This window comes from Gymnogyps californianus, chromosome 1 (assembly GCF_018139145.2).
Source record: "Gymnogyps californianus isolate 813 chromosome 1, ASM1813914v2, whole genome shotgun sequence".
Taxonomy (NCBI): Eukaryota; Metazoa; Chordata; class Aves; order Accipitriformes; family Cathartidae; genus Gymnogyps; species Gymnogyps californianus.
In genome coordinates this window covers 101,891,525-101,918,771 of record NC_059471.1, presented here as the reverse complement: position 1 = coordinate 101,918,771, position 27,247 = coordinate 101,891,525, and the positions used below count along the sequence as shown (strand labels likewise).

Here is a 27,247-nt window from a genome sequence, read left to right as displayed (position 1 = left end):
GCTCCCCCCTCAATCATACCAAGGCAAAGGATGTAGGAGTCCTGCTTGTCCTTCCCAAGGCAGGACAGCAAGGATCCCACGTCACCCAGAGGAAGCATCCAGATACCGTTCCCGATAACGAGAATGAAGGAGCTGGGGTAGCATAAGATGTCCAGGTGAGGGGGAGGGCGGAAGTCATGGGAGTCTGCCACAGGACTGGATCCCATTGCAGTGTGGATGGAGAGAGGCATGCAGCCACAACCATGTCCCTTGACCAGGAAAGACCACTCGGCACCTGCCTGATGGTGACAGCCTCCTTCCTCCACCCACAGCCTTGGAAGTCTGTGCCGGTGCCAGGTGGCACCTTTCTTTTAGAAAGGAATGAAGGATGAGGGAACGGGTTTGGAGGATGAACACAACAGCAGGGCCAGAAGAAGTAATTCTGACGGTCTTTCAATGAAAGCATATGGACCCCAGAATAAGCTGGGAAGTTTCCATCAGCTTTATAGGAGATAGGCCAGGACACATCAGCTGAGGATCTGGTTCTCTTATTATGGAAGTTTCATTTTTTTAAAAAGATAACGTAAGGAAACAATACACATCAGCAAGGCTTAGTCATATTTTTGCACAACTGTTGGATTTTAGAGTGTTGCCAACTCTATAGTGAGAATCAAAGCCCTGGAGGGGGCTTAGGAGCTGGTGGAAATTGAACTAATCTCCGTGCTTCCCCTCTTCCAGGACCAGAGACACCTGGAAGCACATGCAGGACATGATCAAGACAGGCAGACATGTCTTTAAAATCCTATGGGTTGGAATGAGCCAGGAACGGAAGATTCATCGTGCTATTGAAGCGCCTGGACAAGCCCAGATGAGCTTCAGACTTGAAGCGTTTCCCATGCACACTTTCCTCTGAGCTTGTTTTCCATGCTCTCACCCCTGTGGGATATAAGGTGGATCATGCCTTCAAGTGATATTTCCTGTTGAGCCAGGGCAACCTGCCTGCCTTGGAGGAAGTGGGATGAAGGAATGTCTGGATCTAAGATGAGCGACAGAGCATTCCTCACGTGGCCGAGTCCTGCAAACAGACCACACCGGTCATCGGGGACAGTGGGGTACTGAGGACCTCAACCCCATGTGGTTCCTTGCACGCTAGCCCCATGACTTCCTCAAAAAAAAATCTAGGTCATGCCCTGACAGGCATTTACTCCAGGAATGAACCATCCTCAAGACAGGGATGCTGAGGGGTGCCCCTTCCCCAGCAATCCTCCTGGGGGTTGCTGTTGGCTGGAAGGCCCCAGGGTGTCTCAGAGGCAGGCCTGGCTTGCTCATGAGGCAGGGGCACAATGCCCAGGAGGCTGGCACGCTGCTGCAGCACTGACAGCAGACCTACTCTGCGGGGAACTGGAAGAGCCAGCACTAGGGGAGAAATATGTTGAGTTTGCAGAGAGTTAGGCAAAAACTGGAGAGGATTTATTAGAGTACTGAGCTATTTTATGTAGAAAACCTCTTCCTAGGACCCTGGTTGGGCAGGGTGATAATCTGCCATGTCCTTCTTCCAGCTTCCTCTCAGTGGTGGCTGAGTCATCTTGGCTTCCCAGAAGAGGCTGAGAAGGGGCACTCACTCGTGGTGGCTGAGTGAGGGTGAGGACTGCAGGTAATGGCCCCAGAGCAAGGCAGTGCACGTTGCCTCTCGTGCAGGTCAGACCATATCATGAATCGCATTGCCCAAGTTTATGTGGCTGAGAATGAGCCAGAGCTTTTCATTTTGCTGTTGCAATAACAGGCCTTGGGCTAGTCCTGGTTATCTGGTGACCTCTTTCTCTCTCTCTCTATGCTCAAGTGTAGGTGTGAGAAAAAGCTCGTCTGAATCCTTGAGTATTTATGCAGAACACTCTTGCAGCCCTGATCGTACACCAGGGCTAAGTGGAAACAGCATGATGCTGGCATATCTACTCGGGGGTCTCTGCTCCATGACCATGCACTGCACTGCAGTCACGTGGCTTGCTCCTTCTTAACTGGTTTTTCCTACAGGACCTTTAGATATTCCAATACTCCTTCTCAGCAATAGGGGCGAACCCTGAATAGCTACTTGCACATTTAATACATCAGATGAAAGAAAAAAGCTTCTGCCTTCTGTAAGATATGCACTGTGAGTCAGATGGCAAAAATGATGTTATTAGACATTGTATTATGAGTGATTCTGATGATAAAAGTCTCAGGCAGTTAAGTTTAGGCTCTTTGTTTCTTTCTTCCTTTTTTCTAGCTTTTCCAACATTTACTGGCTGATCCTTCGAAGTGCATTTGGCTTTCTCAGTACTGCAGTGTAGCAGACCTCCACAGCTTTTGCTGCTCTCCCACCATTCTCAGACTCTCCCTTTGCCAGGAAATTTCATTTTCTAATGCTGAGTCTGAGTCCTGCTGCGACCCCACATCACCGGGAGGCAGCTGTGGCAGCCAGCGGCACAGGGACCTGTTCTCTCGCAACAGAGTGCACTTCAGACAAAGACATTGCCAAGCACTGCGGACTCATCTGTGCTTCATCACTTGATTCTTTTCATGTGTGGGCTCTGCGCGGAGGTAACCGCTTCAGCAGTTGGTTGTCTTAGAGCCACATCCAGGTTTTGCTGCTTGTGACTCACCTACTGACAGTACAATTCTGGATATTGCCCTTTAATTGTACCTGTGAAGCAAAAAAGATCCACATTTATCGTGGTCCGATGTTCACGTTTTTGGCTCCTGTCCAAACATATGGTAATACGATTTGAGTAGTATCACCTTCAGGACAGCAATAAAAGCAATTGCCACTCCCATCCTGTGCTTCACATCCTGTTTCCACCACAGGCTACACATTAAGGAGCTCTTGCGGAGGACAACATCACCCTGGGACAACCTGAGCCAGCCCGCGGCGGTGGCTGCTGGCTGATGGTGACACCAGAGAATGAGCGGTGCCCTCCCCACAGGAGGAGGTGAGCTGGAGCAGGAAGACCAAGTGCAGCGGGACACAGAAGACTGGCATAATCTGTGATGAATGCTGAAAATATCCGTGAAACTTCACGAAGACCTTTTTTTCTCCTGTGTTTCACTCCTGATTGCAGTCAGCCATCAGAGTAGGTGGAAGAGGAGGGCACAGAGAGGGCTAACAGCATTGGAAGAGAAGTCGTGTTTGCTGCCCTGTGACTGCAGCCACTGGCAGAGATGCAGCTGTGGCGGGGCGGTTACCCTTCAGGGCGTTATTTCTGGACCATTGCTGTGATGAGCTTCTCAGACATTGACCTTGAGTTGGACATTTCTAAAACCATAGGCTGGGCAGCTAGGAATAGCTGTCTGGGATCTGCCCATAACGTCCCAAAAATGGAAGAAGGAGGTGTCAGCAGAGGAGGAGTATTTGTGTAGGGCCATGATCTAGGGAGGCACCTGGGTACGGCCACACACGATGACAGCGGGCCAGGCAGTTTGACAGGTTGCCCCATGTTGTCCCAGCCACTGTAATTGCCTTTTTCCTCTTCCCCCTCCCCTGAAGATTTCCAGATAAAATGTGTTAGCCTGAACCACCTGCACTGGGGCATAACGTGTTTCCTCAGAGCAGGCCAGGGGCATGCACCTGTGCAGCTGGCCACCAACTGGTACACACTGGTCTGGTCCCTGCAGTAGGTGCAGGCTTGCTCTCCTCATTGAATGGAAACTGTAACGTGGAATAAAACCACAAACACATCTGATTGATTGATAAACACATCAGGTTGCAACATCCCTTTTCTCCTTTTCTAAAATTTCACAGACTACTTAATTCTCTGCAAACCCCCAAAAGTGCCAGCCGCTCCTGTGGATAAATAAAGAGGAGAACCCGGATGCACGGTAATGCACCGTCTGTGTCATTTCCCACTGAAGGAAGTTCAGGAGGGAAGAGGAAAGCTGCCCGGAGCTGGAGGAAGGAAGGAAAAGCCAGTGCCACCAGTGCGGCTGTGATGCCCCTGGCACCCCAGGTCCTGAGTATCTTAGTGGGAGAGCTGGGAAGCAGGTCTGGGGTTTTGGCATGGCTGCTGGCCCCTGTGAGCAGCTACTGGATGGATTCATTGCCATTTAACTTGTCCAGCAATTGCCTCTGCTGTTATTGCAGTTACGCCTTGTCCTCCACATGCTGTGCCACAAAATGCTGAACACACACCATGGCAAGATAGTTTTGCTTGTTTTTTTACACTACCACATCACAAGGTGTCAGTTTACATCATATAACACTGTTCTTCAGACCAGACGAGATCGTTTCCCTCACAGGCCACATGGTGGGATGTGGTGGTGCCCTATACTATAGCGTGATGCCTTTTTCTTTGACCCTGGTGAGTCCAAATCAGTATGAGATCCCATTCCCACTGCTGTCAATGACAGCACTGCCATCAGCAGAGACGTTATCATTACCTCTACTCCTGCCCGAGCCTAGCCAGGGGGGTCTCCAGGGAGAAGAGCTGCCCCACATAGCCAGGGTGGACATAGTCGTGTTCCCCTGGAGGGACATGGGAAATGAGAGAAAAATAGGTCAGAAATCTGAGCCGGGGTAGTTTGCCCTTGAGATACCTGCTGGTAGCTTCAAAGGGCCTGGAAATTTCTGCATTTCAGTGACTTCTGTGAACAGAAATAAGGAGCAACATGCACATAAAGAAATCCAGAAGAGACTGTTTAATGTGCATATGTTGGATTAAATAATTTGTTGTAAACACAGACAACCCTGTCTCTATTGCCTGTATTCTGCAGTGAGCTAGCCAACACCACTGGGAATTTGGATTAGCATGAACCACTATGTTTCTCATCTGCTTACTTTTATTCAAATTGCATTTTTTTCTGTTACAATCCCTTCCTCAAGGTCAGGATTTGGATGGAAGGACTATTTGGCTGTTGCTGTTAAAGAGAGAGATCTCACTTTTTTTTGAGGGGAGGAAATAAGGAGAAGCACAGCAGAGGGTTAATTTTAGGTGTCAGTCTTGCCATGGGCTGCCTGAGGGTAAATCTCTGTGGCTGCTTGGCTGGCAGAGGGTGCCTGACCGATGAGTGTGCTGGTTTGCCTATTCCTGCACCGTAACTCTTGCATATTAAGGTGAAGAATAAATAAAAGTATGGGGAGGATTTGATGTTTTATTCTTCTGCTCTCTGCGTGCAGCTCAGGGTCAGATCCACCCGAGTCCCCGGGAACTGGACTGCTGGGGGCGAAGCTACAGAGGCACCTGCAGGGCGAGCTCGGCTCAAGCAGCACGGAGAAGGGATCTTGCCTGCAGGTGCAGAGTTGGTATGAGATTATTGTTTGCACTCTTTTCCCAGATTCGTTTTGCATTGTTAGGTGGGAAGCTGATAATAAAGGCTTGAGAAAATATTGCCAGGGCAAAAAGTCCCATCAGATTGGAGGTCCCTAAGCCTGCTGTTGCCATGGGTCTGAATAAAGACCACAGGCTTGAGGCTTATGTGCACAACAGTGAACCAGAACAGCTGCTGAATCAACTGTTCCCCTGACAAATTACCCTGCCACTCGAAGCTGGAGGTCACAAGGAAAAAGGAAATCGGAGCTCAGACTTTGGGAACAATGGGTTAGATCTTCCGCTGATACGGCTCCCTTCAGCTGAGGCAGAGGGGTTATGCTCCTTTCTGCCAAGCAAGGACCTGTGGTCCCATGGGGGAGGCTGGGGAGGGAGGTCCGAAGGCCAGAGGTTGTGGTTTGGAGGGAAATCTGGAGAAGGGTGAATATTGCAGTGGGGGAGGCAGAAGAGATACTGCTGATGCAGTTGTGCCAAACGAGCATTACCTCCCCAGCAGGTAAAGGTGCTGTGCTGAACAGCAGCCGCTGATCAATCCCTGATCCCCGGGATTAAATCAGAATGAATGCTCACAGCTGGGCTAACGAGCTGTGCTTTTCTTGTATAAAAGTATGCAAGCTACCGCATCTAGAAACAAAATCAGAACTGTCGTATACTGAGAATCCATTTACTAAACATTGGTCAAAATCAAACAGTGTATTTCTGTGAAGGTCAGCTGTGTTTCGGGTTGTGTGGTGTACCTGTCGTAAAACTGCTAACACACTCATCAGACCAATACCGAATTAAGCAGTTTTTAGAGCAAGTGCTCTCACATTAAGGTGTCACATTTTATTTTGCTTGGCTCTTGGTCTTGGAAGGTCAGTGGCCCCTGGTCCGGTGTGTGGATTTTGTGGACTAAGCAGAGGAATTATTTTGGTGAGCCTGAGTGTGCCTCTGAAAATAGTGCACTGTAGCCCAACCAGAAGCTCTGGGCCTGCCTGGAGAAAGTATTGCATTAGAGTCTTTGGCCTTTCTTTTGCTAAATCAGATCAGATGGTCACAATGTTCACTTCTGGATTTAGCATCCATGCATTTTCCATCGATATTTATGTACATCTTCCCTTTTCTTTGATCTGAAGGACACTCATGGGTGCAGTTGAAAGCTGGCTTTAGAAACAGCTATCCTTGCAAGCCCTGCCCTAGAACTACCAAGAATTAAGTACTTTGCTTGCCTGTTTCGGCATGGTATGGGCCTTTGCTTCTGGTCACTTGAAGGCAGTTGACTGGGACCGTTTCTCTGCCTGAACGTGTCCACGAAGCCAGCTGCGTGGACAGCTCCAGTCTGAGGGAGCAGCCTCCTGCCCACCTCACCAGTGAAACGCAGCGTGACCTTTCGCAGCCTCCTCTGCCAAGCAATCGCATTTGTGCCGGTCCCTTGGGCAATTTCTTGAGAAAGGCTTCGTGGAGGTTTCACATGCGTAGCTGATGGCTCCAGCCGGATAAGGAGATTAGGGAGTGAGTTTGGCATAGCGATAAGAACGTGTAAAAATGAAACAGGATGCCATAGAAATATTAAATAAGATAATTCCAGTTATCGGCTGTAAAGAATGTTCTGCTTGCTTCTGATTGCTCGTATCTTCTATTTTTATCGGTTTCCTTCTGCTTGTCTTTGTGGACGTTTCCCGGTATAGCAGGTCTGACCCAACCAACTGCAAATAAAGATAACACTGATAACTATAAAGTGAGGAGCTGGGGGAACTCACTTCAGACTTGCACACTCAGGCTGCCTTTGACTCTAAAGTATTTTCCAGATGGACTACTTAATACTAGGGGTTTGATCTCTCGTACCTGCAGCTCTAAGGATTTCTGCTGGGTATAATGAGAAGCTAGCTGCTGCAGATGCAAGTTCTCCATGAGATGGGAAATAAGAACCAGGGCCTGAAGGTCTCCAGGCTGGCAAGAGGGGAGGGAAGGTTTTGCAGTGAAGGCAAAGGATGAGCTCTCAGTTTGGGCTTCCTAGGGGAAGGTTGTGCATGTCAGGCTACAGAGCGGCTACAGATCAGCATAGACTTGCTTTCCCGGGCTCTGTGCCGCCTGGATGTAAACCACTTCTAGTCACTGCTTAGGGCATATTGGTCTCAACCTCAGCACTGCACCCATGCTTTCTTACAGATAGAGCTGGCACCTGGCTGTCTTAAAGCTGAGCTTGGGCCACCCATACACTCTCTGTGTGAGCCCATGCAGATGTATCCTCAGGTAAACATACTCCCACTCCGGCAAATGACTGCATGCTGCCAGAGAAGGGTAGCTGTGCCCAGCTGCATGCTGCACCCTGCTCCACACATGGCTGGTGAAGTCTTCTCTGGTAGAGACATTGCAGATGACGTTCCTGCAACAGCATTGCAGGCGTGGCCCGAGGAGACATGCTTTAGGTTTGGGGGGCTGCAGCAGTCACAGAGTTGCCCAGAGTCTGGGCAACCCAGACAGGTTTCCAGGGCAGGCAGGAAAGGGGAGAAGAGGGGGACCTCATCTTCCTATGAGTCAGTGGCCACATAACCTAGTGAAAATCTGCCCTGGAGCTTCTTCCCCCAAGGCGTGAGGACTGACTTTCCCCTCCAAGAGGTACGACACAGAATCTTGTCCGCATTTGTGCTGTACCACAGTTATTCATAAATATTTTATTTGTGTGGCTTTGTACCACACAACTTCCAGGTTAGTCTGCAGCTGTACAAAACAGAACCTTTCAAAATATATACAGGAGAGAACCTGCTATATTGGGCTTTGGTTTTGCTTGAGACCTTTGTGCATTACCGTCACATTGCTGTTAACAATGTAGGGCTTAAATTCAAAATGACATTTCTGTATAATACTAGCATTTCTATGTAATGAGATTTCTATTATAAAAACCATAAATAGCCAGAGAGCGATACCTGTGCCTGGAGGTATGCTCATTAGGCCAACCGGCAGCAAGGCTACTGACTAGAATAAGCCACAGCTGATAAAGCCAGGGACTTCAGCTATTGGGGACCAGAGAAAAATAAACCTCTGACAGTTTCCCAGGCTATTTTACGTCTCCTGAGCAAAAGACTTTTAAAGTTTGGGCCAAAGAAAGTGCAACACTTGCCTAATGAATTTAAGATTCTTTAGTCTCCCCAGCAAGCAGGAAAACGTGAGCTCTGTGTGATGGTAATGCTATGACAGGTTTGTTGCTGGCCTTTGGTCTATGTCAAAGATGATGAGCAAGTGAACTAGTCACGCATTTCTAGGCACTCCTTGGCCAGTGAATGCTCTTTCTCCTATTACATGAAGTCAGAGATGTGTCGGCCATCCTGCATGAGTCAGTGGTAATGACAGAGGAAGTGGGAGCTGTGTTTAGAAGCCCTGGAGGATGCTCGGCAATGCAGGCTGCAGCTTGGCTCACACTTTACCTCTCCAAAACTGTTATTACATAATCCAGAGCTATATAGAAGGGGATTTCAGAGCCTTTTTCAAGGAGTGCATGCAGAGAGACCTGGCTGACCTGAAACCTTAAGATCTCTTGATATCTACTTCTACCTCTCCTGTGATCAGAATGATCCTTTCTAGCCTTAAAAAATCTGCATCAACAGAGCATCCCACGAGGGCTAGCTAGCCAAGTGATGCCTTGTGCAGAGCCACTGGGCTCCAGGTGGGCACAAGACCTTCCTCCCTTGCTGGGGGGACTACTACCCCACAGCTATTTCTCCCCTTTTGCCAGGCCAAGTGTCATTTCTGGGGGGGGGGGTGCAGCAAAACCCAGGCTCCCCTAGGGCAGGTGCTGCTGGGGCTGCAGTGGAAAGCTGTGTGCAAAGCGTGTCCGAAGGCTGCAGCCGGGATCGCCGCACCAAACACCGGAGCCAAGCTTGCCTGGGGTATTGCAAACTCTGGCAGTCTAGTTGAGGTGAGGAATTTGTTCCTGACATTTTGATATTTCTCCAGATCTAGGTGTACCGAGAGATATCCCAGCACCCAGGCCTGGCCCTGGTTAATAGGGTGTAGAAAGGGGACGGGTGAGTGGGTGCCCGTCAGGGAGTATCAGCACTCTTTCTGTGAGCTTGTGAAACAGGTTAGGAGAAAAAAAAAATCTGAGGCCACAAGCGCAGTTTGTAATTCATATTTTATTGCTTTGTACAAGTGAAAAAATAGGGGAAAATAGAGAACTACAAGACTGAAAGGTAACATGAAAGCCCACAGTGGGAGTCCACAGCTGCCACTGAAGGGTGATTTGTAGCCTGGTGGCACAGGAAAGCGTTATGACTGAGGCACAGTGGTTCCCCTCTTTTTTAAATAAATAAAATGGCAGACCTGAAAAAAAAAGTGGAAGCCAAGTAATGGTGACAATCACCCTTCTCACAAATAACTACACTGGAGCTATTAAAATAAGGTGACCAGCAAGTGCCTAGACCCCAAATACCTGAAAACACCTGGGGTGGAGGGGGAGTTGCAGGAGGGAGCCCTTTTGACAAGCTTAATGTTAAAAGGTTTTCATGTAATTAAAGGCCATTTTTGATGCAAGTTTAAACATTGTCAGCAATGCTGCACGGGCCTGCCTCTGGAGAACCAGCAAGCAAGAGCTTTTACACTCTCACAGGGGGAGGGAAATGCAAGTAATAAACAGGCTGCATGGTGAGATCCCGAAAGAGCAGTGCCCAAGCTGAGAAGTCAACATTTTTCCAAAGCTTGGCTTTGGTTTACATTCCTCTAGAGGAAAAAGTGACTTGGATAATTAAGCTGATGGAGATTTTCCAAGCTGTTCAAGACACTGAAAACATGTATCTTGTCCTCAGCTTAACAGTAGGCACCATATAAATATCTTTTTAAAAAAATACCCTGCATTTTTAATTGTTCTAAGTGTTCTGGGAACACAAACATGGCTGGTATATTACTTTAATGAAAGTGCAATGCTAAAGAAGTACCTATGCATGGAAAAGGGATATGCTGTGACTGGTATCGCTTGCCCGTCCAAATACTTGGGTAGCTATCTGCCCTCGCCTTGCCTTTGAAGCGGCTGCTCTGCACGACTTTCTTTCAAGCCTTTCCCACTTCTCTTTCTTCTCCCGTAGCTAAAAATGGGATGTGTATCTGCAGAGCAGAAATAAAAACCCCCTCCTGCCCAAACCATTGCTTCTTTGATCGCAAACAAGAAAACAGGCTTCAAGCTGGTGAGGTTGCTATTTTGAGTAACACAATGTCCAGGGGAGCCGTATTTCTCCCTTTTAACAGAGACAATGATAGCTGCTGCCGCAGAAGCCGAGTTCGGCTGCCACTGTGCCCCGGCGGCTCGGCAGACATGGCCTGCCGAAGGAGAAAGTAAGGAGGCCAAGGGCAGGAAAACCATGCTGGCACGGACCTCGCGTTCGATGCTGCAATAGATGAACAGCTATACCAAGGGAGGCTGCTCTTGGGAGCTGGAGAAACTGCTCATGGGCTTTAAGTTAAGCACAGACATAAGCTGCATCAGTGATTAAATATCAGACACTTTGTGGAACTGCTCTTCACAGAGTGGAAATTCACTTTCCAACCAAGGGCTGGCACTTAGGTCTTGTGCAATAATTAAATGTGATTGAAACTCTCGAAACATTGCACACTTGCATGGCATAGACCCTGTGGGCTGCTGAATCTTTGTACAAGGGTGGATATTGCTGCCAGGATCAACCCCCATCCATGAGAAGAAAAACCAAAAGTAGCCAGCAAGACCGGTCTGGGGTAACTGCTAGGAATTAGGGACAGTCACTAAAAAATTTCCCTCCAAAGTGTGGATTTTTCCACAGAAATGGTTTTCAGAAAAAAATGGGAATCTTTTTCTAAAATTTTATCTCAAAGAGGTGCATGATTCTGAAAGAAATACGTAATCCACAACATTGTACAATTTATACAATGATTATTCTATGCTGGACAAAAATGCAAATGAAATATTTCAGCTACTTTTTCTTGGAAGAAACTGGTCTTACTTGAAAATGATTGCCTAAACCATACTTGGCAGTTATTGCCTCTAGCTTGCGTTTGGTCCAATTTGGTTTTAATTACACGGACTACTGCAAGTGTTCATGCTGGCAATGCCAACATTTGCTTTTTTCGTTAGGTGAAGCTGATAAGTCCATGATACTCCCTCTGTGTGTCCCCCCTCCTCGACCTTACAGTGCTTGCAACAAGGTACTGGTGGCCAGGCACTTTTGCAGCACCAGGGCCATCACAGAGCCATCAGCTTCACCATCAGTTCACGGTTATTCAGCCTGACTGAGGCCAGTGCCTGCGGCTCTGCAGATCGGCAAGCAGCTAGCCTGGTTCATACCAGGTATTGGTCGGGCTGTCCCTGTGCAAAGTGCAACCCTTTCTCCCGTTTTGCTAGGAAGACTTCGCCTCGGGAATCTGCGTGCTTGGCTGCTCCACGGCCAGCTGGTTTTCAAAGACACAGCACAGCTTGTAATGTTCTATGAGCTTGGCTTGAAAATACTCCCTGTCCTTCTTGTGCCAAATGTCTGTGGCAATGTAGGTGTTGTAGGGGTCGTGGGAGTCCTCCAGCCTCCTGGCGCGGATGTTGGTCAGCATGATTCCCACTGTGAAGAAGCCAAAGAGGCCGATCATCAGCAGCACGTAGATGATTTCCAGGTTGCTGCTGGTACTTCTGACCTGGGAAGGTGCAGAGCTATTCGTCTGCTCCAGGTAGTCTTGAAGCAGCTTGGAGAGGAGTGAATTCAGGGCTGTGTCGTTAGACAGCACCAACATCTTGTTTTTCTGTCCTTCACACGTCTTTCTTCCTTAATTATAGTTTAGCTAGAAAAGAATAAAAATAAGGGGCATGCCGTCAGATAAAGATGCGATTCCCTCTGTCTCCCTTTACTGGTTCCCCTCCTCAGCAAGAAAGCTACTTTGGGGCCGACGCAAAGGCAGGGTGGCTGGACGGGCCTGGAGGGACCTCTTCACCTCCTGTTTCCAAGCCAGGCTAGCTAGGCTGAGTCCGTACCCCGTAAACACTTGCCTTACAAAACCGCCTCAGTCTTCATGGATGGTCTGTCGCGGTGCGCAGCTGCCCCGGCTGTTGGCCACTCACTCGGATACCTCACCCACGCCTCCCGTGCTGCTATTTAAAGCCCATGACTTCTCCCCTGAGCCCCCACAGGCATGAGGAGTGTCTCACTCCCACTCTGCAGCAACTGCTTCTGGCTTTGAAGATTGTGATCGTGGCTTCCCTCGATCCTCTCTCCTCTACTTTCAGCTTACATTTCGAATTTGGAAACAAAACTTCTGTACCTGATCTTCAGTGAGTGGAAATCACTCAGTACCTGCAGCAAGCTCCTCCTGTCCACCCCTGTTGAGGACTCTTGCCTTTCTTCTGCAGCTCTCAAAATGTATACACCATGCAAAACCGAGCAATCAAACCTCTGACAGAAATGTATCCCTCACTAATTTAATGCAACTTCCCAATGGGCATTTGCCCAGGGAGTGGACACAGAAGGAGTCTATAGTAACTGCCTATGCAGCAGTGGAAAGTAAAAGCATCTCCCTTCATCCTCCCTCCTACAGGCTAGCAGTCCTTCCCCAGGTAGTTCATTGCTTTCCCCTCCAAACTAAATTGCTACGCAACCGGTATTTTATTGGCTGGTTAGGAAGACTTCCACTGGCATCACTGCAGGTCAGGAACAGGGCAGGAGATGGTAACACCAAGAAGCACCTGGACATCCAAAGCCTCCTGGCCATGGCACTCCGCATTGACAGTCTTACACAAGAAGCTGAAGGGTCCTTTTCCCCTTTCCATTGTTAGCTGTAAATCAGTTAATCAGAGCAATCCTATCAGCACTGCGGTCCCAAAACCTCAGCAGCCAGGTAACATGACTGACAATCTCACTACAATGCCTAATTTAAATGTCTCTAGAAAATTAAGACAACAGTCTCCCTCTGGTTTTGCCCTTAGCATATCTGAATGAGGTACTGTTATTCAAGGTGACTTCTGTGACAGCAATCTTGTAATCATGTAAGATGGCTGTCAGTGCTTTCTACGGTTTTAAATCTGTGAGAGCAGGCCAGCATGGTAGCAAAAGCTTCTCCAGCATACTTACCTTTTGTTGTTTTGGGTTTTTTTTAAGAGGTACTATATTATAATCATTTATAATACATCAAGAATGAAATGAACCCTTGGGCAGAAAGCCACCAAAAGGCCTAGGCAGCAATTACACCCCTCCACGAGGGTGACATTAATGATGCATAGATGTTGTGCAGGACCTCTGCACAGGAGGGAGTTTAGCTGTGCACACAGCCTCCAGCTGCCGGTAATGACACTGCAGTAGATGAGATGTATCTGGAGGCTTCTTTGAATTGTCTGCGCCTTGCTTTGGCATAAATGCTGTAAAAGGAGATGCTGAGACAGAGGAAGGGAGAAGAGGAGACTGATCTTATGACCTGCCATCCCTTGTATGAAAAGCAGTTATTTACCCGGCGTGTTCTGTGCTAGCAGGTGCTGTTGGCAGCTGAATGAAATACACAATTAATGCAGACATGAATATGATCAAACATACTCACATAAATTAATTGCTAATGCAACTGCATGTGCTGATTTTCAGACTGAACCCTTTTGCTAGACCTCCCAGCTGTGCAGTCATGGATTTGGGGCCAGGTCTCACTGAAAGTCAAACGCTCAGCCCAGGATGATAAATTCTGTGGAGAAAGCCCTGTTCTCCTCATCATACAACCCTGGGGGACATGAGTGGCAGCAGCCCACACCAGATGACATCAGACTGCTTTCCCTGGTGAGTGGGTGACCACTGGGAGCCCAGGTCAGGCTCCTGTGGGCTCAGACTCGCCCTGCTCCAAGCAAGCAGCTCCTGCGATGAGGTGCCTCGCCGGCAGGAAAAATGAGCACACATGAGAGTATGCCTTGGTATTTTGGCTTTAAATAGAGCCAAGCCTGGGGGTGGCAGTGGGAGACAAAAATCGCCGGTACAAAACAATATTCTGATCCAATTTATTTCTTCAGTTGCGTGAGTCAAAGCTACAGGAAATAACATCTTGGCAGCTTGGGCTTAATAGTTAAAATCTATTCACATTTCACAGCTGTTTTCAGATTCTTTAAAAAGGAAAGGAAGAGAAAAAGAAGTTTAAACCTTTATCTGAGATTATTCCTCCTAAGCGTGTAGAACGTGTTGACACTGTAAAATGTAAAACTGCTAACAAATCATTGCAATAACTTTAAGACAAAACTAAGAAGAATTTCACTGGATCTCTCAGCTTTTCCCAGAAAGACAGGCAATCATTTCTCATAATAATTATCAGTAGCACTGAAGACACTTCAGGTGCTGATGAATTGACATTTTGAGGCTGGATATCCTCAGCTACCTCCCTATATTCTTTTGGGAGGTTTCTGAGGGTTGCAAGGTATTGCCCACTTCTGAGTTGCCTGCATGCCGGCTGGGCTGGAAGCTGGCAGGGAACTGAGCGGCCCTATCTCTGTAACCACATCAGATGGCAATAACAGGAAAGGTTAAGGGAGGGAAGGGGCACACTCCTGTTCCCCAGGAAATCTCCTCCTGAAATCTCAACAAGCCTAAAGGCCTCACCCACCACTGCACTAGCCCTGTGCAACTCCACTGAAATCCATAGTGGGACCGGTTTAGAGCTGGAGTACACGGGACTGGGAAGAGCCACCTGCTCCGTGACAGATGGTCACATCTCACTGTCCCAAAAGCTCTCTGTTTTGACCATAACCAGAGTGGCTTTCTGCTCCCCACTACTCTCCCCAGACAACTGCTGATGGGCTGCAAATCGCAATCAGTCCCCTCATGGGGCTCCCCTGAGAAGCTCTGAGTAAAATTGTGCGCAGCCCCAAATCAGCATCCTGGTTTACCTAGGTTGCATCTTGGTAAGCCAGGACCTCACGTAGGGTGGTGGTCCCCATCCCACACCATCCCACAGGAGATTTCAGTGCATGTCGGGGGGCCACCCCCTCCTAGCTCTCTTGGGAGGGGCAAGCACTGAGCAGTGAACTGCCCGTGTTAAAAATGACCTGGGGCAAAACTGAACAGTTCAGCAGCTTTTTTGCTGGCCAGTGATTCAGAGGGAATTCCCTAAGGTTGGCAGCAGCCTGGGCCACATCCTGCTCTCAGATGCATTGCTGCTTCTCCATCCATTACACTAAATACAGGTGACAGATCTCCGAAGCAAAAGCAATGGGCTCACTGCAGGTTGCTTTCCAACACACAGGTTTCCCAGCAGTGCAGGTGTACTGCTGGCATTGCCCAAACTCATCTTCAATCAGGTGTCAACAATGACCTGAACCACTGCCCCATCGGCCATGGTCCATGGCGCCGAGCAGCACCACTGGCGCTGGCCCTCGCTCACTGAGCCTTGTCCCTTTCCTCACTGTCAGCTGCTGCTTGCCCTCTCTTTCTCATGCCACGGATTTCTTGTGGGAGGTGGAGAGCGACCTCCTCTGAGTGACAGCTTCATGGAGAGCGTGCGTTTAGGATGGCGGGCAAGTTGCCACAGGCAGGTTTCTGGAGTTGGGGAACAGATAAAAGCAGGACTCTAGGAGACAGATCTACACCATAAATGTCTCTATGTGGTCAGATGGGTATGGCCTACAGTTTCTATGGTCAGTGGAGGGAGGAAAAGCATCTGAAGGCAGCTTAACCACCCCTTCCAAAGCATTTTAAAATATTGCTTATAAATGAACAAGTTCTCAGCAGGTGTAAAACCATGCTCTATGCAAAAGTTTCCCCAGGGATGTACTTACACAGGTGAGCTGTTCCTTGCAGTGGTGACACTCCACTGGTGGGGGAAAAACAACAACTAAGCCCAGTACCCCCTTCCCTCATACACCCCAAAGGCCCCTGCATAGAGAAGAATGAGTCCTACTCTGATGATTTCGAAGCACACCAGAGTCTGTTCACACTGCTCAACCCCTCAACACCTCCCACCACCCCTATAGGAGTACTTGCTGCTCCCCCAAATCTCTGTGGCTTGGGCAAGAGCCATGGGGCGCAGCTGAGAGAAGGGAGACCTCCTAGAAATGGAAAGCAGCCCTCTGGAAGGAAAAGTGAAAAATAAACCTCTGGCAGCTACTTTGTTCATGGTGGTATCTTCACTCTGGGGTGGAAGGAAAACTAGCCCAGCACTGACCCTGAGAGCCGCCTCCTGAAGAAAAAGGTTGAGGGATCTCTGGCAAAGGGCATCTGTCAAGATTGCATTTTAACAGTTAACAGGGGGAATCAGGGAAGAAAGCTTTAAGCCACCAAGGCCCCTTGGTTTAAAAAGGCTGCATGTGATGGAGGGCGGTGATGGCCAAGCTCAGGGAAGACCCAGTTACTCCTGGAGCTATGAAGCAGGACATATGGTGGGACTGGAGGATGGAGATGCAGGGGCAAGTGTGGATAGGCTCCACATGCATCATGTCTATCTGCCATCTCAGAAACCATCCCTGAGCATGGCTAAGACCATGTCTCTCCAGTATGACCATGCTATGACAGACCTACTCCTAATCTTAATCTCTTGAACATCCAAATGGTTACAGCTATGGAGTGCTAGAGCACTTGCAAAATGCAAGTCCATGAGACCACCTGCGTGATGCGGAGTCTGACCCCGGTTGGGTCTGAAGAGAGGCCAAGCTGAGCCGCTGGAGAGCACGCTGTGCCTGTCTGGGTGCTGAGGCCGTCACACCCACTGCTGCTGGGGAGGTAGGACTGTGACAGGGATATCACCGCACAGCTGTAAATTGACATTTGAGTTCAAATAGAGCAATTTGCAGCTGCAGAGCATCTGGCATTTAATATAACTTCTGTCTACATTATAAATGTCAGAGCTGACTTACACCTGGCTGGTTCCCAGCAAAGGCAAAGCAGAATGGGTCTGTCTGCTCAAAAGCAGGCTGGAGGCTGCTCCGTGAGCCTGGATGCCGCTGCCACTGGAGTGCACCCAACCCAGCTGGAGCCGCCAGCTCCAGCACGGTCCTTTCTGTCCCTGTCTGAGTTGGGCTTATTTCCAACAGCTGAGCTTCAGTGAAGCACATGCTGTGAGATGTTGCTGGGCCCCAGTCAGCCTCTGGGGTTTAAAAAGAAAAGAGGCAATCTTCTGTCATGTAATGTATCTAGAAGATGTGATACTCGGCTTTGGAGCTCAATGGCAATTTTGTCCTCGAGCATTAGGTGGGCAAACTGATTTGCTTTGGCTAGCTGTACTTTTCTTCCCTGCTGAGGTTAAAATGTGATATTTATCATGTAAGCAGAGGTGGATGTTAAATGACAGATGCTCGTCTCCTAATACAATTTTCTCAGCTCTCACAAATCAAAAGATCTATATTCTAATTTATACTAAGCAAACGTCTCCAACAATCTCTCTCTCACATTGCTGCCAAAAGCATCAGTAACCAAGCACCAGAAACCGAGGGAGTCTAGAGGAATACATACCTTTAGAAAATACAGTACTCTAGCAACTTCTCATGAACTGATGACACGCAAAACAAGCCTGTGCTACGCTAGTAGCAAAAGTTAGCACAGCACATTGCCCACCTCCCCACATTTTCTGCCAACAACATGCTTCTCCACCACCATAAAGCAATGGATCTACTGACCTCCCTGGCTCATTTCCCTGGCTGTTTGTTACAGGGATGAGTAGGTCAGACAACTTTCTGGAGGCCAGAGCATTGCACAAGATAGACCCATTTCCTCTCTCCAGCTCCTGGAAATTTTGCAACAGTGCAGCACCCAGGACGCTGTGACCCTGTCAGAGATGGGACAACAGCGTAGCCCAGAAGCAAGCAGGGTTGTACGGATAGATTTGCAGTTATACACGAGATGCACACACCTTCCACAGTCCCCACCTTTCTCTACCAAATCCGTAGCCTCTCCCAACCAGTCCTAGGGCCATCCATCCCTACCCACCTGGGCAAAACTTCAGGTCTTTGTGCCGCTTTAAAAAGCAACACTCGTGCAGTGGGGTACGCTCGTTTCTTCCCAAAAGCACCTTTTTTATCTGATCACAAGACAGAAATTTAGTCCTCTTACACACTCTGTATATGTATTATACTATTTTGAAGTGGAAAACCCAGCAACCACCCCAAACAATATGCAACCAAATTTATCCTCCCAGATGCAGCTGCCTTGGGCTCGCACCCAGCCCAAAAGAGCAGGCAAACACTGGCACAGCTGTAACAGCAAACAAAACCTGGCAGGCAGAGCCCCAGCTCCCTCTTCTCCTCCATCAGTTCAGCTCTGTGGCTCGGCAGCTCCGTGGCTCTTGCAGCCTCCCAGTTCTCCGCCAGCCCCGGCTCTCGTCCCCAGCCCCTCTGCACCGAGTGTGGGTACAGACCTGGCAGCAAAGCACGGCTGGGTGCAGGGCTCCAGCCCCTCCTGGGGAAAGAGAATTAGGAAGATGTGAGCCCTGGAAAGCCCCTGGGGTAATACCCCTGAGGTGTGAGCAGGCAGAGGCTGGCTCCTGGCTCCCGCAGGGACAGCAGCCTGGTTGTCACTGTCCCCTGTTGCCGGGATCAGTGCAAAAGGTAAGAAGCAAACAGGAAAACACCCAGACTCACCAGGCTGGGGGAGGGCAGGAGCCCGTGGCGTGGGTGCCGTCAGCCGGCCTCCCGCTGCAGGCTGCAGGTGCCGGCTCCAGCCCTGGGCACACAGGTGGGAGGTGCTGAGGGGGCACCGGGGCAGCTCCCGTGCTGGCACCTGTGGGTGCCACAGGCCCCGGCACCACGGGGTGCAGGCAGGGCAGTACAAGGGGAGCAGGAGGAGGATGCCGGGGTGTCGGGGCATCTCTAGCCCTGCTGCCCTGGCCCCACGCGAGCTGCCCTTGCACCCTGACACTTGCCTCCCCGCTGCCCTGCATGCTCACATGCACAAACACGCTGTGCCCCATGTGTCCTTGGGTCTAGACAAGGGACCAAAGCTGTGCAGGTAGGCACATACGGAGGCATTTTTAGAAACAGCAATAGTGTCAGCAAAATCCCCTGGGATTAGGAGCTGTGATGATGTAAGGTGAGGTCCATCTTCCAGTGACATTACAGCCTTTGGGGTGTGAGGAGGAAGGGGGGAGCCATTTTCAGGGCTGCCCCTCGAACCCAACACAAACAGCTCACTACAGGGGGCACTGGCTAACTCCTATCCATCACCTAAAAAGAAAAAAAAAAAAACAAAACCTAAAAACCTATTTTCCATTCGAGAAGTAAGTGTCTGTAGTCATCAGTTAGCCAAAGGGAGGGTTCATTAATGCCCACCTGGAACCTATAAAATGAATCTGTTAGCTTTGCAAGGAAGCTGCATTTAAACTCATTCAGAGGATGCTGGCGATGTGCGATAACATGCCCTCAGCATTCCTCAGGCCGTGACATATCTGCACTGGTGTGTCATGTGGCCTCTGGCAGTTCCCGGCCCCGAGACTCTCAACAGCCTGCAGCAAGCGGGGATGGGGACGTCCCCTCCTTGGCTGATGCTCCTTGGCTTTACCAAGTGCTGTTGCTAGGACAGCTAGCTGCTAGGGAGGAAAATTTAGACAGTGATTGAGGTATTGGAATGAATGGATGAAAACAGTATCTTGATATTTTCTTGCATGCCTGCTTTCAGGAGCTTTATTCTGTATTTTTGGTGGGGTGGGGGATGTAACCTGTGTTTTCATTGCCCATAACATTGCTGCATCCAAATGAGGGAGAAGGCTGTTAACAAGACAGGATAATTTCCCAGGCTGGCTCTAGGCAGGGAGATACCTACAATAGCAGACTTCACTGGAGGAGGTGATGGGCAGTGCCAGTGACTGTCCTGAGCTGTGCCCAAAGCCCTGGAAAAATCTGGCTTGCTTCTGGTCCAGCTCCTGTGTGCTCAGTCTCTTTCCTCCAGGGCAGCAAAATTAAGTTTCACTTTGCTTCTGGGAAGCCTTGAGCCAGATCTGATACTTCTTGCTTTCACGCACCCCCTAGCACCCACAGAGCATTCCCCTTTGAGATCTTTTAGTTGCATTTTAATGCCTGCCACGAGGCACAGCGTTTGTAGGGCCAAGGAAGATGGAGAAGTTGAAGAGATGGCCCAAGTTCAGAGGAGGAGTCGGTGGCAGTGTGGGACTGCTCCCCCAGTGCAGGGGAAGGTGTCTCCCTTCCCCAGGAGACCAGCAGCACCAGCTTGAGGCCAAGCACGGCCACCAAAACACTAGAATAAAAAGAAATTGTGTGCCTGGGTGTGTGATCTCATCCAAATTACGGATGTCCCAAGAGTTTAACCAAACACTAGAGCGTTACAGGGAAAAGATGCTGCTGTAAGGATGGGCTATGGCTAATTAGGAAAACTGCCCTGCTTGATAAACAGATTGATTAAATCCTCCGGCAATGCAGAAGGATCAAAAACAGGGTTAGGGCAGCAAAGGCTCACTCCACTTCGGGGTGGCTTGAGAGGGTCCAAAAGGGGGGGAGGAAGGGGAGGAAGGGGAGGAAGGGGAGGAAGGGGAGGAGGGGGAGGAGGGGAGGAGAGCATGCATGGTCAGTGACAGCAGAGAGTGAGCAGTCAGGCCCTGCTTCCTCCTCACAGGGGAAATTTGGGACAAAATTAGATCATATCACTTCCTGGCCCAGCCTTCCTTTTCCCATGGTTGAATACCCGGGAAGGTGTTGGGGAAGAGGAGCATCGCTTTGGTGTGGACCTGGCGGCCGCACCCTTCCTTTGGGAGAGGGGCAGGCACGGGGAGGGAGCTGCCGAGACATGAGGCAGGTTGGGCACCGGTGCCCAAGGAAGGCACTTTGAGCCAAGGCTTAGTGGCAGCGGCCCCATTTCTTGTCACCTCCCCCCAAGGCAGGGCTCTCCACTGGCATGAAGGGCGATGGGCCACGGAGAACACCTGAGCTGCGCTGGAGCAGCATCACCTAAACCCACGCTGGGGCAGCATCACCAACCCCACGCTGAAACCAGCAAACAAGCTTTCCCTGGGAGCGTGTCACAGGAAGCAGCAGCTGGTGGGTGACGAGTCCCCTGCCACCACCTGGGCAGGCGAAGGGTGGGGTGTCAACCTACCCATCCCAAATGCAGCAGAGAGGTTACCAACCCAATAAGGGGGGTGATGGGCACCTGGCAGGGAGTGAACCCCTTCTGCAGGGGGACGAGGGGCGAGTCTCCCTTCACCCTGTAGAAACACCATTGCGCCTCTGGGTTTGCTTTATTCTTGTTATATCACAGAAAGTTCATATTCGCAGTCATATTCCTAAAATCAGCAAGAGATCTGTGAACAGGATCCCACTGGCTAACACCCTCTGATGGGGAAGAAAAATGCGAATACAGTGACCAATCCCTGCTTTCCCTCACCCCATAGCCTCCTTGCACCACTGAGCGCTGGGGTAAGCTCCGGCGAAACTGCTCCAGTTGATGCAGCTCCAGAGGGAGCCAAGCTGTGGGGCTGGGCAAACCAAAGCAAGGATTGTTTTTAAGAGATCTCAGGGTCTGTGTGGGACCTCACTTCCCCCGCCATCACACCAGCATGGCTCCACTGCAGCCGAGAGGAGGATTATGTCTTCATTAGGCAAGAGCAGGTTTCATCTTTTTTTAGAAGCGTCTATTGTAACTCCTATTTGACTTTGGTGGGACCTGAGAGTGCATCTGACAGGGAGATTATTGTTTTTATATAGCAATGGCAACATACAAAGCCTAGGTTCAACGCTACAAAACCACTCTGGGCAAGAAGTTTCTTTGCCCTCCCAGATCTGTCAGCATCCGAAGGTTTCGTTTTCTTCAGTACAATGACGACATGTAGAGTGACGGGATCCCTCAGAAAGCAAATACAGGTTTTCTCTGGAAGGTTATAAGGGACATTTCACAAGCACAGGAGTCTGCAGATCTCTTGAAACCATATTCCTGGTGGAGGTGTGGAGGTCTCTTGTTTTTAAATTGGTCTTACTGTTGTTTTGAGGACAGAAATACTGAAGTAGGTATGAGGAGTAGAGAATATAGTTTACTCTTTCAATGAATCGTTGCTCTTTCTTAGAAAGGTTACTGCTGTGGCTCTTGCACATAAATAGATGAAGTCTAACATGTTCCTGTCCAGATCATTATCTTTGGCACTTTCCCATACATATCATGTTAATCCCTCAAAATCAGGGGAAATCACCAGAAAGTTATGCAAACTGTTACTTGCAGAGTTTTGCTGGGCTCCCGAACAAGAAATGAAAGGGCTGCTCAGGGCAGCCCAGGGGGAGGGAGAAATAACTCAGAAGGTGCCTTTGGTCTCCTCTGGTCCCACAGTGACCTGAGCGGGCTCAGCTCTTGGCAGGCACCAGGCTGCGGCTGCCTGCTCGCCTCTGCTTCCTCATGGCCGAGCCAAGGGGATGGGAGGACGACCGGGACTTCAAGCACTTCTCCAGCTCTGTTCCCCATGCCAAGAATGTCTTCCCACCAAATGGCTCTATTGCTAAAGGTCTTAGCCAGCCCCTTTGGGACGTGACCTCCGATTCAGCTCAAATGCTGTAGAAGTGACTTTGGATTGGGGGTTATCCAAGACATCTTACAAAGGATGGGCTTTCAGGAAAACCACAGCACTGGCGTTCTGCAAATTAAGCTTGAGTCAGATAGTCAAAACTAAAAGTACTCAGAATTGCACATAACATTTAGCGAACCTGGTCAAGAGGGTGACACTAATTTACTTGCTGATATCCCAGCACTAATGCAAGCACACCCAACTCCTAAAAGCAGGGACGTGGACCACCTGCTCCCCTACAATTGCACAATCTCTACTATTATGCAACCACAAAATAAATATTCACTTGGCTGCAGCAGCAGGAGCGATGCCACGGGTCAGAGATGCAGCTGGCACAAGTCGACGGAGCTGCAGCAAAGTAAACAGAGCTGTGTGGATTTACACCAGCTGGGGGAACTGGCTTGCAATTTGCAGCTTGCCATTGAAATACGATTTAGACTGAAAAAACCCACAATGTTAAATTAAAAATGTGCTGACACCTGCAGTGTTTGGAAGAGACACTGGATGGAGACGCTTCCGACCCCCATAACAAGGTTAAATGCAATTCCCTTACTGAAGAGTAGCTCATAGATGCCGGCAGAGGCAGAAAGGCTGGAGTATTATATTTTTATGATGACGATTCAGATGAGTCATCCCCAATCAGCAAGCACTCATTGCTTTAATGACCAGACAGGGGAAATTCAGTGTAGCGGTGACCGATGCTGCAGTTTATTCTTCTGACTGTTCACCAGGTGTTGTGGGAAAGCTATACCATTAGCTACAAATTCACATCCACTCCGGACTACGTCTCCTGAGAGCAAGCTGCAGTTATCAGCTCCCGCAGTACCTGTGCTGTGGCTCCTGCCCCTTTCCAGTAGCAACGTTTCAGGTGATCTGTGGTGCGGTGCCCGCGGGGAAAGGACCGACTCCTTTTCTCACCACCATGCAGGGCGGCTCTACTCTCCCCACCGCTCGGTCCCTTGGGCACTGCTGCAAACACACGTGGAAAGCAGCATGGTTACCTAACAATAAGCAGAACCTCATTAAAAAAAATCACAGTCATGCTGCACAGGTACATGGAGACGGCCATAAAATTCCTGGACACATTCCTACTGGCTAGCAATGTTGTTTCACAATTGCCCCGGTCTTGCCAGGGGATAAGTGCTTCCTGGGACAGGAGCACAGTAATCACATTAAATGGTCTCGGCTCGGTGCTGGGTATGCAGGTGGCCACAGCTCAATAGCCACCAGCAGCACTGGCCCTTGGCACCCAGCAGCAGGACACCTTGCTCACAAAATATTCAATTCCCTTTTTTAACAAATGGTGGTTAATTTTTTTCCTCAAATGGGTAGAGTCTGGTAAGTAAAAAACAGGATTTTTTTTTTTCTTTACCCACCACACTCCCCTAAGAACATTCAGTCCTGTGAAAAGATTTTTTTTAAAGATGCTGTTTACATGGGTAACAATCCCCGAGTCCTCCCCTCACCCTGAAGCCAGCCCAAGGAGAAGAGGCCAAGTTTTGCCCCAAGCAGTGGTACAGGAGCCCAGGTCATGACAGAACCATCACATTTCTTCCTTCCTGCTCCCAGGAGGAGAGAGCCTGCCTGTGTGCATTGCTGCTCCTGTCTCCACAGATTAAAAAGCCGCATTAATGAAGGGGAGGAATAACTATCATGTGTTTCCTTGAGAAGGAGCAGTGATACAGGCAGCTTTTTTGCTCTAAGGGATGCTTGGACTGGTTTTTCCACTTTTTTCCAGCTTTGTTCCATGCAGGAATAAATCAGGGGCTGGGTCTGCTCTGGAGCAGCTCCTCCCTCATCCGAAGCTGGCTCAGGCATGTGTGCTGCGCTGGGTGCACTAACAGAGGTATCCGCACGGCTAACAGCATCCCTGCCCCGGCACACATCCTGCGCCATCACAAGTCCACGTGCCAGTCATGGGGCACCTTACGGCGGCAGGCGGTTGCTGCCCAGGGACTGGTTCCCCCCTCCATTTAGGGCACGAATGCTGCCTAAAAGGTCTGCAAAGGCGTGACGGTTCATTTCTGACAGAGAGGCATTTGTTCCTTGGGAGGAGCGTGTCCACATGTGCTAAGGTGAGGGAAGACACGGCGCACAGAGGGAGTCAGGCGTTTCCCAGCGGTGCCTCGCAAAGAGCAGCTCCATAGCCAATTCGGAGATCAGGCCAGCCTGCCCCGCGCTCTGCCTTTGCTGGTACCGTCAGCTCCTCACCCATCGGGAGCATTAGGCAACAAGCCAGAAAGAGCCGAGGGGAGATAGCGTTGCCCATCTCCCCTCTGCATGTATCCATCGGAGGAGGTGTCCGGGGCTCCGCTCTGCAGAACACCCATTTTCGGCTCAGGCTCTCAGCCTGTCATGGGCAACGTCTATGACCTTGCAAGCACTGATGGTGGGGGACCTCGTCCTGCCACCAAGACGATACCCCTGCAACGTCCACCACATGCGTGCAGGCAGGGATTTCTTTGTTTCACTCTGCACCCATTTGGGAGACAAAAAAACCCAGTAATTCCTCTGCAGAGATTGTTCGGTTCTGCCTCCTTCAGAATATTCTGCTCCTTCAAGTACGGGATTGGGACTGAGAGCCGCTTAACCTTTCAAAGGTTTCCTAGGTAACCTTGGCACGTTGCCCAAACCCATCCAAAATTGCAATTTAAAAACAAAAAAACCAAACCAAAACAAAAAGGTTAGTTGCTGCCTGACTGCTGAGGTGCCCAGCCTAACCTGCTCGTTGATGCTGGGTTGGTTCATGCCCTGGCAGGGGCACACGTGCACACCCAGGATGGCCCGCAGCAGCTTGGTGCCTTGCTGCTGCCAGCCCGCAGCTGCCCCCGACCTGTGTTCCCAGTGAGGGTCACCTGGCCAGCAGTGCCCCTTGGAGCCACACATACATCTGGGCAACCAACCCATGCCCTCCATGCGGCCGCTAGCCCACCACACTCGAGGACGCCTGGGAGAGTTGGCCGCGCCACTGCCCCGCCCCCCATCACTCAAAGCCTTCGAGATGCAGGAGGCCCCAGGGCATGTCTCTCCTTGGCCCAAAGCATTTCAAGCCTTGGCCACCAACTCCTTAGACATAGCCCCACAGAGCAGGCTGCTGCTCTTCCCACGTGCGTGGTGCTCTCTCCTCCCGAAGCTGGGTCACGTCATCCCCCTGGCCCCACAGGGGAGTGAAGGGGGTCACCTACTCCGCAAGCTGTGGATGAGGACCCTGTCCTGGGAGAGGAGAGACTTGAATTCCAGCATTTGCCTCAATTTTTGCACTCAGCAGAGTGGTGTAAGTCTGAGCTGCTGTGGAGCTGCTGAGGCACACCCAGACCAGCCTGCAAGGTGCTGCCCTGGAAAGCAGGTGATACAGTTGACAGCTTTTTGAGGATGCAAACGTATCCTTACTTTCATTTCCTAGATAATTGCTGTAACCTCTCAATGCCACCACCAGCAAGTTAAATGCAAGCAGTTAAAAATATGTTTTACTAGAAGTTCAGTCTTACCCAGTCTGTGTTAGATGTATCCTGCAAATACCCATTGGGCTGGACACATACCTCCAGGATTTAGGCAGAGGGAGGAAGGTGAGACTGGATCCCAAGCTCAGACGTATTCTCCCCAGGAGCACGTCTCCTGGCCCACTCCTGTGTACTCTGCAGCAGATCTCCTTGGGAAGCCGCTGAGCAAGGTTGGGCACCTCCAGGGCTCTGCAGGAGCCGGGCAGAGCTCACTTGGATCACCATTTTGGTTGAGTGCACTAGAAGGCCCCATTCTCCTCTACCACTATGGAGGACAAGCATCGTGGAGGTCTGCAGCGCTTGTGCACAGCCAGAAGGAGCCATCCGCTCAAGAGTCTCTGCACACTTTGTCCCCAGGCTGTCTAAGGGGGTTTAGGTTCTTGTTTGCTGTCAAGGTTTACAAAAAGGTGGGGTTACATGCATCTTTTAAAAGAAAGGATTATCTTGAGCAAAGTACCATTAAAATAGCACTTCAGCCATATTTTCAGGGAGGATTTAAAGACGCTGTCTGAAGATCTCACTTAAAACAGGTGGAATCACAAAAGCTATATACTCATAAAAATAAAACATCATGAGAAAAGAACCTACGAAAACAGTGCAGTGGAAAAGCACCACAGACCCCTTCATACTTTGATGCTGGGGTCATGCTAACATTAATTAGTGAGTGGAAAGTACTGTAAACTTTCTCCTCCTTTGCAGTACACAGAAGTTGAAATCCATGTCAGATTCCATTAAGAAATCAAAATGGCATTTTTCCAAAGAGAGCACACAAAGAGATGCAGGTTTCAGGATGTACCAAGTACAAAATGAGAGCATATGACTGAGCAGGATTCATTGTCATTTGTTCCACCCAATCATGTAAGGACAAGATAATACAAAAAAACCCCTGCTCCCTGCTTAGATATAAGGTTATATCTGCAGCTCACCGTGCAACCTGTGCTGCTGCTGCAGCAGCAGTAAGCCAGAGGTTGTCAGGTATCATGCAATGCCCATCACAACCCGAGCTTAGCACCCAAAAGGATGCAGCACATCCATGCTGCA

At 49.7% G+C, this 27,247-nt stretch overlaps 1 protein-coding gene across 1 annotated transcript; it reads right to left on the bottom strand.

The window, feature by feature from the left end:
• Positions 1-11,615: 11,615 nt before the first annotated feature.
• On the bottom strand, positions 11,616-25,622 carry KCNE1 (potassium voltage-gated channel subfamily E regulatory subunit 1). The gene is given in 5 exon segments (XM_050892271.1): positions 11,616-12,028; positions 17,666-17,789; positions 17,792-17,815; positions 17,818-17,850; positions 25,428-25,622. Coding segments are annotated over 5 exon segments (789 nt in total).
• Between the last annotated feature and the right edge of the window lie 1,625 nt (positions 25,623-27,247).